We start from the raw sequence: 12,438 nt of genomic DNA, 5'->3' as shown, positions 1-12,438 counted from the left end.
ACCAGACCACCTAACCTTCCTCTTGAGAAATCTGAATGCAGGTCAGGAAGCAACAGTTAGAACTGGACGTGGAACAACAGACTGGTTCCAAATAGGAAAAGGAGTTCGTCAAGGCTGTATATTGTCACCCTGCTTATTTAACTTATTTGCAGAGTACATCATGAGAAACGCTGGACTGGAAGAAGCACAAGCTGGAATCAAGATTGTCGAGAGAAATATCAATAACCTCAGATATGCAGATGACACCACTCTTATGGCAGAAAGTGAAGAGGAACTCAAAAGCCTCTTGATGAAAGTGAAAGTGGAGAGTGAAAAAGTGGGCTTAAAACTCAACATTCAGAAAACGAAGATCATGGCATCTGGTCCCATCACGTCATGGGAATTAGATGGGGAAACAGTGGAAGCAGTGTCAGACTTTATTTTTTTTGGGCTCCAAATCACTGCAGATGGTGACTGCAGCCATGAAATTAAAAGACGCTTACTCCTTGGCAGGAAAGCTATGACCAACCTAGATAGCATATTCAAAAGCAGAGACATTGCTTTGCCAACAAAGGTCCGTCTAGTCAAGGCTATGGTTTTTCCTGTGGTCATGTATGGATGTGAGAGTTGGACTGTGAAGAAGGCTGAGCGCCGAAGAATTGATGCTTTTGAACTGTGGTGTTGGAGAAGATTCTTGAGAGTCCCTTGGACTGCAAGGAGATCCAACCAGTCCATTCTGAAGGAGATCAGCCCTGGGATTTCTTTGGAAGGACTGATGCTAAAGCTGAAACTCCAGTACTTTGGCCACCTCATGCAAAGAGTTGACTCACTGGAAAAGACTCTGATGCTGGGAGGGATTGGGGGCAGGAGGAGAAGGGGACGACAGAGGATGAGATGGCTGGATGGCATCACTGACTCAATGGACGTGAGTCTGGGTGAACTCCGGGAGTTGGTGATGGACAGGGAGGCCTGGCGTGCTGCGATTCATGGGGTCGCAAAGAGTTGGACACGACTGAGCGACTGAACTGAACTGAACCACTTTCCCGGGCTTCCCTCATAGCTCAGTTGGTAAAAAATGTGCCTGCAATGCAAGAGACCCCAGTTTGATTCCTGGGTTGGGAAGATCTGCTGGAGAAGGGATCGGCTACTCACTCCAGTATTCTTGGGCTTTCCTAGTGGCTCAGTCAGTAAAGAATCCACCTGCAATGTGGGAGACCTGGGTTCAATCCATTGACTGGGAAGATCCCCTGGAGAAGGGAAAGGCTACCCACTCCAATATAATTCCATGGACTGTGTAGTCCATGGGGTCGCAAACAGTCGGACAAGACTGAGCAACTTTCACTTTCCCCACTTTCCAGGAGCTCACAGTCCAGTGGACACCTGAATCTTGCAGTTAAATGCATCTTGTGAGTAGTGGGGTGGGATGGGGATTTTAAAAATGGATATAATTAGTCTCCTGCTGACAGTCTGACAGAAAAGCACAGCAAGTGATGTCTGTTTATGGGTCTCTGGCACTAAATAACGAGAGATGCTCAAATTTACATTTCCCCACCTCCCCCAAAGTGAGGGAATGTAATTATAAAAGCAGAGTAAGTTTCCAAACTAAAAGTACCACGGCTTATTCATCCCAGCAGCTAGAGCACTTGGCCCACATAGAAGGCACTCAGGAACTGAATAAACACATGGATGGATGAAGACAGCTTACTGCAAGCAAGGAAAAACTTAAATTTTAAGTACAATTTCCTTACACCTAAAAAGAGCAAATCTTGAAGTTGCCTTTGTTGTGATGATGAGGTGGTGAAGATTTGGGAGAACCTGCCTGCCAATACAGGAGACATATGAGGAGCAGGTTTGATTCCTGGGTTGGGATGTTCCCCTGGAGAAGGGCATGACAAACCCACTCCAGTATTCTTGCCTGGAGAATCCCATGGACAGAGAAACCTGGAAGCTGCAGTCCATAGGGTTGCAAAGAGTCGGACACAACTGAAGTGACTTAGCACGCACGCACAAAAGGTCCTCTATTATAAAGGAAAGAAAAACCCAGGGAGACAGCTAGGAAGTGGGGGAGGAATACTTGTTGAAAAGAGCAGAGCATGGTTTGGGAAAGAGAGATGTGGCAGAAAAGAGCGGGTGGGGAGAAATGTTTTAAGACTTTTAAGAAATCTGTGGTATAATTTGTGATCTCAAGAAAACATCTGTAAGAACAATGTATTCTTCTGTGTCCTTGAGTCTGGTCAGGACTTGTCTTTTGAATGTGGCAAGATACCACTATCAAGCTGGGTCCAGGGTGAGAGCTAGGACAGGGCGGGAGGCCTAGGGTCATTCGTGTTCACATGTACTTCGTGTGTTCCAGAATCACTCTCTTGCTGATTCTGGAACTCTCTTGCTGAATCAGAGCTGTGATTTGGTAGCCCGGGGAAGAAGGCGGGGAACACGAATGCCTTATGGAATTACAGCGGTGGCAGGGATGATTTCATCTGGCTCCAGGAGGAGCCAGCTGTGGGTAAGTAGTGATTCTCAGTCCATTTGCTTTGTCCAATGCCCACCACCTAACAGGAGGTTGGAAAGTATGTGCGACTGATTGAATCGTACAGAATAAAGGAGTGGGCGGATTATAGCAACCGGCGAGGTGGCGATTATTATCCCACTGTAGGGATGAAGGCACTGAGGCCTGAAGGTGACTGCAACCAAGCCTCTTGGAAAGCAGGGCGGAACCAATACCAGCTCCGGCTCTGGTTCCCGCTTACCCCGCCCCTCGCCATCGGCGTCCCAACCCCGCCCCCACACTTCCGGATCCGGATCCGCCGCCAAAGAGCACTTCCGGTCCTGGGGCTGGACCTCGGGTCGCCGAATGGTTAGGCGGTATGTCGGTGCCGTGAGGGCCTGCAGAGCCACAGGGCCATTGGCTCAGGGGCTGCGGGCCCAGGCAGCAGCGGGCTCTTATTTTCTCGGACATTACGCGACAGCCCTTTCCCTGAGGAAAGCCTGGGGGCCTTTGCCTGCGGGTGACATCACTTCCGGCGCCGGGCAGGCAGGCGAAGGCGGGGGAAGAGCTAGAGCCCCGCTTGGTGGCGGGGAGGTGTGAAGGCGGGTCGGCTTTGTATTTACGACTTTCTGGAGCTCAGGGTAGTTTAGGAGAGGCGGTGTTCCAAGTGGAGTTGTTGGATTTGGCAAATAAAAATGCAGGGCGTCTAGTTAAACTTGAATTTTAACTAGATAAACAAATACTTTTTTAGTATGGATATGTCCCAAATCGGAGAAGGCAATGGCCCCCCACTCCAGTACTCTTGCCTGGAAAATCCCATGGACGGAGGAGCCTGGTAGGCTGCAGTCCATGGGGTCGCTAAGAGTCGGATACGAATATTGTACGGAACATATTTAGTTTTTAACAATTCCGAATTTATCTGAAATTGAAATTTGGTTGGACGTTCTGTATTTTTTCTCACCGCCTTAGTCTTGGGCGCCCCCTGCCTTGGGTTCTGATATCCATTGGCAACTCTGGTATCCTCTAGGCCTGTATATATCAGGGAAACAGGTACAGATTTGGTCCAGACCGTACGTGCTAAGACACTTTTATGGCCAGTGCTCATTGGCCAGCCCTAGCAATTGCTGGACCCGTTTTGAATCCCCATGGCAGCTCCCTCTGTGTTTTCCCGTTCACAGCTGGAGTCAGGAACGGTTTGTCTTCTCTAAATGGGAAAGTTGAGCTCAATGCAGGCTAAGTGATCCGAGGCTGGACATTGCCAGGTTTTTTCTTTTCTTTTCTTTTTTTTTTTTTGGTGTAGGATAAAGCGATGTTTGCAGTCGAAGTTTTCAGTGTTAACGGTGGACAGCTTCAGAGAGCCCAGGGATGTCAAAGGAAGAGCATTAGTCTCATCTCATCTCTCATTTTGCACAGGAGACCCAGTGAGAGAGACGGAGCTGTCCCTGTGGTAGAGCTGGAGCCTGATTCCCCTGCTCTGTCCACACTTGCTGCTGCAGTTAGCATGTGTGGTGGGCATTTATTAATTTATAACTATAAAATAAATTTATAATTTATTAAAGTAACGCCTTGTTAGAGATGAGCTCTTTAGCACTTTATTGTCCCTAAACTACTCTGCAACCTCTTGACCCTCACTTCAAGTCTTCTTTGGCTTTTACCATGCCCAGTGGGGAAAATGACTGTTTGGTTTCAGCGGTAGAAGCCTGCCCTTTGCCTGCCCCAGCCACGTGGCTCTCACCCCTGTGGGTGGTGTGATCCAAGATTTGTTATGTTAGAGCAAAAGGCATGTTCTTGGCAAGGGTTGGTCTGTCCATGTAGGTGGAAGGGCATCCTTTCTGTCCTGCAGATTGAGCTGCATCGTACCTGGAGTCATGTGGTGTCTAAGGACTTTTTTCAGGTTCTACTGTGAGTCAGAGTTGAACCTGAAGCTGTTGCTGGGCTGGCCCTGAGTGCGGGATTCTTCAGGCTTTGTGGCCCAAGGATGTGCCTGGACCTGCTTGTCAGTGTCCCAGCAAATCTACAGCCTCCCTGCACAGACTTAGTCTTTCCAGGCTCCCCAGCCCAGGCCTGTGAGATAATGAAACAGAGCAGCCTGGAGGTCACTGGGCTCCAGTTGGTGGCATAGCCAGCAGCTTTGTCGCAACTGAAGTAAAGAGGTAAAGAGGCAAGGAAGGAGTGCCAGAAAGGGGTGTTGCCCTGGGCGAGGCTCAGAAGTGCAGGAGGTGGAAAAGGGGCAGGATGGAAGCCGCGGATAGTAATTTCTTCCTCTGTGAATGATTAACTCTCAGCCGAAGGAGGTGGTCTAGGAGGAAGGCTCTGCTAACAGGACCTCTGGACTCTGGGCAGGGTGTCCAGAGAGCTGGCGCGTGGCCTGCAGAAGAGGACGTGGTTGGTTAGACTGCAGGCCTGGGCTCAGAAGACTGGAGTGAGATCAGACAGCTGTGGACCTTAGGGATTCTCCTGGGTCTGGCAGATGGCCTATTCCCGCAGCAGCAGCAGCAGCTGTGGGGTCCACTGGCCCTGAAGCCTCCTGTCTCTGGTTTTGCAGCAGCCTAACCAGTGCTTTCTTCCTCCTAGGCAGCCATGGACGCCAAGTGGTGCTGAGAGCAGTGGGGCATGGCTGCAGCCCTGCAGGTCCTGCGTCACTTGGCCAGAGCCCCCTCAGGCCCACTCCTCTGGGGGGGCCCATTGGCCCGCATGGCCAGTAGCATGGCTCTGGCAGAGCAGGCACGGCAGCTGTTTGAAAGCACTGTGGGTGCAGTGCTGCCAGGCCCCCTGCTGCAGCGGGCCCTGTCCTTGGACCCTGACAGCGGAGAGCTGAAGGTGCGGGACCGGAGCTTTCAGCTGAGGCAGAACCTCTACCTGGTGGGCTTTGGCAAGGCTGTGCTGGGCATGGCAGCTGCAGCTGAGGAGCTCCTGGGCCAGCATCTTGTGCAGGGAGTGATCAGTGTTCCCAAGGGGATCCGTGCAGCCATGGAGCACGCTGGCAAGCAGTAAGGAACCTGGGGGTGCTGTTCTTGTCTGGAGGGGAACCTGGGCCCAGTTTCAGCCTGGATCGGGGCCTCCTTCCTTCACCAGCTTCCAGTTTCTTCTGGGAGTGGCCTGGCTCCAGGGTGGGTGTCAGTGGGCATCCTTGTTCACATCCCCTTCACCTGTACATCTGAGAAGCCAGGCGGGACACAGAGCCCACCACATCTCTGGCTCTCCCTTCTCTCTCCCCTGAGGGAGATGCTGCTGAAGCCACATAGCCGCATCCAGGTATTTGAGGGCGCGGAGGACAACCTGCCGGACCGGGACGCTCTGCGGGCTGCTCTGGCCATCAGGCAGCTGGCCGAAGGCCTGACCGCTGACGATCTGCTGCTTGTGCTCATCTCAGGTGAGGGTGCCGCACTGGCTCAGGATGGGGTGTGTGTGTGTGTGTGTGTGCCCGCGCGGGTGTGGGGGGGTAGCGGGGAGGTTTCCCAAAATCAGGTGTGCAAGGAACCGTTGGTCAGAGCCCTCGAGGTCACAGGTTAGAGGCAGTAAAGACCTGGATGGCTGACTCCTTGGTGGCTTCCCCTGAGCTGTGGGGCCCTCCCCTGTGAGAGGGTACGCAGGGAGTACCCTGCTGAGGTCTTGCAAGGAAAACGTCTCTGTTGCTGCTGCCCTCGGCACCATTGTCACCTGGGGCTAGAACCCTGGTTTCCAGCTCCCTGAGTCCCCTCCCTCATTTTCCGCTGTCTCCTCCAGGTCTCTTTCCTCTTCTAAGGTCTTAAGGAATAGTTCTTCCAGTGTCTGCTGGGACCTGGGCTACCCCAAGGCAGAGTTCAACCTCAGGTGCCTTGGTTGTGGTGATTGTGTGGGCATTCACTGTATGTCCACACGGGGGCACCCTAACCCCTCTTTCTAGCCGCCACATCCCTAAGTGAGCGCTGCCTGCCGGCTCCCCAGGTCGGGAAGTCCCCGTGCCATCCACCCCCTCTGCCCAAAGCCTTCACTGTCTCTGCAGGGGGGGGCTCAGCCCTGCTGCCCGCCCCCATCCCACCTGTCACGCTGGAGGAGAAGCAGACGCTAACCAAGCTGCTGGCGGCCCGGGGAGCCACAATCCAAGAGCTGAACACCATCCGGAAGGCCCTGTCCCAGCTCAAGGGCGGGGGGCTGGCTCAGGCCGCCTACCCTGCCCAGGTGTGTGGGGCCCTTCTTCACCAGGCAGTCCGGGGCTGGTGGAACCAGGCCCACATGTGCCAGGGAGATGAAAGGCAGAGGCCTGTATGGGAGTCCACAGGGCTAGGTGTTTTGCACACCCACCTGAGAGGGGTTAGAAGTGGGCAAGGAAGTGCATTGGGTGGCGTGAAGACATGTGGTTAGATGAAGGCAGTTTGTCCTCTCGGGCCCTGAGGCAAGGATCAGGTGGGACTGAGCCTTGCCTCTGCGACCCCTCCCCAGGTGGTGAGCCTCATTCTGTCAGATGTGGTGGGGGACCCCGTGGAGGTGATTGCCAGCGGCCCCACTGTGGCCAGCATCCACAGCGTGCAAGACTGCCTGCACATCCTCAATCGCTATGGCCTTCGCGCTGCCCTGCCACGTTCTGTGAAGACTGTGCTGGCCCGGGCTGACTCTGACCCCCACGGGCCACACACCTGTGGTCACGTCCTCAACGTGATCCTTGGCTCCAATGCACTGGCACTGGCTGAGGCTCAGAAGCAGGCTGAGGCGCTGGGATACAGGGCTGTGGTGCTGAGCACAGCCATACAGGGTGATGTGAAAAGTGTGGCCCAGTTCTACGGGCTGCTGGCCCGAGTCGCTGGAGCCCACCTTGCCCTGCCTGGCGCTGGAGCGTCTGTGGAGGAGGATGAACGACTCTGTGAACTTGCAGCTGACCTCCAGCTCCCAGATCTGCAACTGAAGGAGGCTCTGGAGGCTGTGGTGGGCGCTCGGGGCCCAGTGTGTTTGCTGGCTGGTGGCGAGCCCACGGTGCGGTTGCAGGGCTCAGGCAAGGGTGGCCGCAACCAGGAGCTGGCCCTGCGTGTTGGAGTGGAGCTGGGCCAGTGGCCACTGGGGACTGTTGACGTGCTGTTTTTGAGCGGCGGCACTGATGGGCAGGATGGGCCCACAGAGGCAGCCGGGGCCTGGGTCAGGCCTGAGCTTACCAGCCAAGCTGCCGCTGAGGGTCTGGACGTGGCCACCTTCCTGGCCCATAATGACTCACATACCTTCTTCTGCCGCTTCCAGGGTGGGGCACACCTGCTGCACACGGGGCTGACTGGCACCAATGTCACAGACGCCCACTTCCTGTTCCTGCATCCACAGTGATGATGTAGGTCATGTTTTGGGGAACCCAGAAGAGGCCTGCAGGGCAGCGTCCTGGAACAGACCAGGTTTGGTCCCCAGGGCCCGACCAAGCTTTAGGGCCCCTTCTCCCTTGGCCGTGGCTACTTGGTTGGCCCTCACACCTCCCAACCAGGGCCTCTTCTGTGTGTCCAGTTTCACACTGGCCAGGCAGATGGGGGCTCTCTTCCACCCCTACTTTCAGCCATGGCAGCGGGTACTCCAGAGGACCAGGACAGGCCCCTGGGCCAGTTCACTGTCCTAGTCTTCTCCCCTAGGCAGCCCCTCTGCTCAGCTTCCAAGCCTGTTTCTTCTGTGGGGTGAAGCAGGAAGGACTGAAAATAAAAAGGATCATGCTCTGGGTTCTCAGTGCGTCTTCTCTCAGAGCACAGACCAGCAAGGGGCTGCCAGGAGCAGAGTGGTGGCTGCCAGTAGCCCCGGCACGGGGGCCCTGCAGGAGTTGGCTGTCCCGTCTCTGCAGGGCACGCGATTCACCTAAATGGGAGCCTGGGAGGGTTGAGCCCAGCATGCTTGATGTGGGTGAGCAGAGACCCCAGGGAGGGCAGGCCTGAGGACGCTAGTCCTGCTGTCTGTCACTCCCTGCTGTGGCATCCCTGCTGAGGTGTCTCCTTGCTGGGCACTAGCTTGCTGCCTGCCCCACCAAGGACTTCCCTCCCTTCTGTCTTTGGACAGTCCCTAGCCAGACTGTACCTTCTTTGGTTGAGCTGCCTCGTTTTTCCAGGGCCTACCCCCAGCCACACAGGACACTGGGTCTTGTTTCCTTGTGCCAGGCCCTTTTTCCCAGCCGAACTGACCCCCCACTCCGCCCCCAACCAGATCCTTCAGCCATTCCTCTGGGGACGCAGTCCGGGTCCTGGTGCCAGCCTGCAGTGTGTGAGGGGTCTCCAGTGCTGGGATCCAACGGCCCCTCCCCCTGTTCCAGCTGGCCAGGGAGGGGAGCACCTGGGGAGGGGCTCCCCAGGCCAGGCTAGCAGCCTGCGCCGGGAGACGAGGACCGCTGTCCTGGTCTCTTTGGACCTCTTTGTTCAGTGTCCGAGCCCTCTGCTGGCTGCCCCCGCCGTGCGCCACGGCTCCAATCCCTATATGAGTGAGCAGTAGAATCACATAGGAATAAAAAGCCATAGAGAACAGCGAGGCCTGGGGCTGCTCCTGCTGGCCCCCACCCCACCCCAGCCATGCCCTCCTCTCTGAGGCTGTGAGGGACTCGGGGCCAGGGCTGGCGTGCCCTGCCTCTGGGAAGAGCCTCCTTCCGTACTTGGACTCCAGACTGCAGCGTGCAGATGGTTCCTGGTGGGCTGAGGACGGGCAGGGAGGTGAGCAGGTCAACTGGGTTCTGGGGGCCAGGGAGATTTAGGGGAGAGGGGAATTGGTACCCCTCTGTGATGCTGGGGCTCCACTTCCTTCTGTCCTGGCAGGAGGGTTCTTCTGGCTGGGGCGGGGGCGGGTAGGGTCATAGTCTTAGGGGTACTGTCCTCACGTGGCTGGGCCTGTGCCCAGGTGCACCTCTGGCACCCTCTAGACATGCCCTGGCCCCACTTCAGTCCTCCCTGTGAGGCACGAGTGTTAGCACCAGGCACCAAGTTCCCCGCAAGAGCAGGACGAAGGCTGGGGCTATGGCCGAGGACCCGTCCGCCGTGTCCCCCAGCTTGTGCATGCGCGCGTGTGTGTGTGGTAGTATGCAAGCATGCAGGTGTTGGTGCTGGCATCCCAGGAGAAGGAGTGCATCTGTGTGTATGCACCGACATCCTCAGCACGGGCGGTCCTGCTTCCTGGACTCGTGGCTGCTGACTCGCCTGCTGAGGGGGTTGAGTGTGGGTGGGGTCTGGCCAGAAGTCCCCCCCAGCCCCGTGTCACCTCCTTGGCCCCTGCCCTGAGCCTGTGTTTGTGGGGGCTGGGAGGCCAGAGGCTGGAGTGGGCCTAAGCTGTTAGATTTGCCCATTTGGTAACCCCCTAGATGAGGAAGGATATATTTGAGTGCAGTCTAGATGAAAATGTGAAACAAAGCCTACACGGTGAGTGTTCTGTAGGACTTATTATCTGTCCCATAACCCTCAGCTATGGGCCGTAGGAACCGCTCCCGCCCTGGCTCTTGGCTTCTGTCCCTCCCGCTCGGGCTCCTGCTGTCCCCACGCTGCCCTCATCTCCGTCCCCAGAAGCTTTCCCTGGCTGCTGCCCTCACAGGCCCTTCCATTGTCTGCCCCTAGATGAACCGAGAGCGGCTGGGCAGTGGGCCTGGCCAGCCTTTAGGTGTCTGCTAACCCAAATCCCTCTGTTTTATAAAAGCCAGTGAAACAGAGAGGGAAGGTGGCTTGTCTGGGGAAGCACAGCAGGTCTGCCACAGAGCCAGAATGGGAACCTGCTTGGGACCTTCCTGACTATCCTCTGCCCACCCTCTGGGGCTCAGAGACCTCGGGGCCTGGTGCAGGCTCAGCCAGAGCCCAAGGTCCACTCCTGCTTCCCTGGTTCCCCGCCAGGGGCTTGGGGATGATGACATCATCATCTGTGTGTGTGCTAAGTCTCTTTAGTCGTGTACAGCTCTTTATGACCCTATGCATTATAGCCGGGCTTCCCTGGTGGCTCAGAGCTTAAAGCATCTGCCTGCAATGCAGGAGACCTGGGTTCGATCCCTGGGTCGGGAAGATCCTCTAGAGAAAGAAATGGCAACCCACTCCAGTATTCTTGCCTGGAGAATCCCATGGGCGGAGGAGCTTGGTGGGCTACAGTCCCCCGGGTCGCAAAGAGTCGGACATGACTGAGCAACTTAGAGGCCAGGCTCCTCTGTGCATGGGCTTCTCTAGGCAAGATAACAAGTTGGCTACCATTTCCTATTCCAGGGGATCTTCCTGACCCAGAGATCAAACCCACGTCTCTTATGTCTCCTGCGTCGGCAGGCGAATTCTTTACCACTCGGTCCGTCTAGGAGTCCTTTACCACCCGGTCCGTCTAGGAGTCCTTTACCACCTTGGTCCATCTAGGGGTCCTTAGAACAGACTTGTCAGCCCCTCTTGGCTTAGATTTCACAGCTCCTTTGTGTGTGTGATTTGGCAGAAAGCCACACGCGGTTGAGTGGTGGGCTTCTACACAAAGGTGTGTGTCTGCATCTGTGTGCACAGCTGTGTGTGTGCGGTCAGGGACATGCGTAGGCATGCGTGTGTCCACTTCAACCCACAGACGGTCACTGAGTGGACCTGGCTCAGACACCCCTGGGAGTAACCTAGCCCTGTGTCACTGGGCATGCCATCAGGGTATGAGGATTTGGGGGGTGGCAAGGCTGGGAAGCGGGTGGACTTTGGTGAGCGTAGGCATCGTACCCTCAGGTAGGCTTTCTCCAGGGTGGCAGTTGAAAGACCAAGAAGGAGCACTGGAGTGGAAATCAGGTCCTAGGTCCTTATCCTGGCCATGCCAGCTTTCTTTTCCCAGACCTCAATTTTCCCTTCTGTTTAATGGGGACAGCATTCTTATCCTCACCTCTCTGGGTATGTGGTGGCAGCAGATGCATGTGGGCAGGAAAGCTCTGTGGAAGGGGGTCAGGGATGGAAGGAGAGAAGAGAGTGGTCTTAGCCTCTTCCCAGGAGAAGCTCAGGGAGGCTCAGGGTTGAGCCCAGGAGGCCTCGGCAGTCACTGAGGCTGAGCAAGTGACTCCCACCCTCTGGCATTGGACTGGCACCAGCAGGGTGTGGTACTTTGGCCTTTAATGGCTGCTGGGGTGCACGGCGTCCTGGGAGATGACAGAACCAGTTTTGGGGGCTCAGCTGGAGCTAGAGTTAGCTGGACCAGCTTGGGAGAGAGCCCATGAGGGCTCAGAAAAAAATGGGTGGGGCAGCCTGGTCCACTGGAATCATGTGTAAGGGACCTAATGAGGCCCAGGCTGGGTGCGTGAGAACTGGCCTAACCCCAGGCCACGAGTCCCTCGCTGGGCTAGAGGAATCCAGTGTGCTAGGGGAGCACAGGGGCTGTGTGGGGGCCAGGGGGAGTCAGGGAGGTGGCACTGACACGCCCTGAGTGGTGGGGAAGCCAGTGGCCTAGGCAGGCAGCTGTGAGAGAGAGAGAGAGAGAGAGGGCCCATAGAGAGAGGGTGAGCTGTGCCCAGGCCTGGAGGGCTGGCCTTTCTCCCCGAGACAGGGGTGTCTTGACAGCCAGCCCCTCATTGGGGAGCCAGGGGGCCACTCTTAAGGCTTTTCTGTCCCATTTCCTGGGCTCTGGCTGCCCTGTTTTGGAGAGGCTGGTGGGGTGGGGTGAGCTCAGGGCCCCCAGCCCTGATTCTGCCTCTTTGCCTGTGGTGCTCCTCCATCTGGGAGGGGCTCTCACCAGCCCAGATGAGGGGGCTTTGGCCAGGGGAAGAGGTCCAGGGAGAGTGGGCCCCCAGAAGCAAGTGCCCCATCTGCCCAGTCCTAGGCGACATACGCCCCTAGCTGCTCTGCCTCGCAAGGTGACTGCCCACCACGCTCTTGTCCACTGCTGGCTCCTGGGGGTTCAAGGAGCTATAGGATCTGACCCTGCCCTAACCAAATAGCCAAGGGCTACCCCCCTACCCTGCCCCTGTCCCAGTCTTGGCCTTTCTTCCCTGTCCTCACCCCCCCAACCCCGGCCCGCCTGCAGAGCCTCCCTGCTCACCTCTCTGGGGAAGTGTGAGGGGCACACGGTGTCCC

The 12,438-nt window shown here is 56.4% G+C and overlaps 1 protein-coding gene across 5 annotated transcripts; it reads left to right on the top strand.

Annotated features, from left to right (window-relative positions):
* The first annotated feature begins 2,759 nt into the window (after positions 1–2,759).
* On the top strand, positions 2,760–8,131 carry GLYCTK (glycerate kinase). 5 transcript variants are annotated; one of them, XM_006044028.3, is made up of 5 exons: positions 2,760–2,841; positions 5,039–5,454; positions 5,686–5,837; positions 6,450–6,625; positions 6,887–8,131. In XM_006044028.3, exons 2-5 carry the CDS (start codon positions 5,078–5,080, stop codon positions 7,751–7,753), a joined length of 1,572 nt encoding a protein of 523 aa, XP_006044090.1. In that variant the 5' UTR covers positions 2,760–2,841; positions 5,039–5,077; the 3' UTR covers positions 7,754–8,131. The 5 variants fall into 5 exon arrangements, with proteins under 5 accessions (XP_006044090.1, XP_044789620.1, XP_006044091.1 ...); XM_044933685.1 differs by having other exon boundaries at positions 2,777–2,841; positions 5,043–5,454; XM_006044029.3 differs by lacking the exon at positions 2,760–2,841 and adding an exon at positions 3,984–4,617.
* Positions 8,132–12,438: the final 4,307 nt, after the last annotated feature.

The sequence above is a fragment of the Bubalus bubalis genome, chromosome 21 (assembly GCF_019923935.1).
Source record: "Bubalus bubalis isolate 160015118507 breed Murrah chromosome 21, NDDB_SH_1, whole genome shotgun sequence".
Lineage (NCBI taxonomy): Eukaryota > Metazoa > Chordata > Mammalia > Artiodactyla > Bovidae > Bubalus > Bubalus bubalis.
This window is presented reverse-complemented; position numbering and strand designations above follow the sequence as displayed.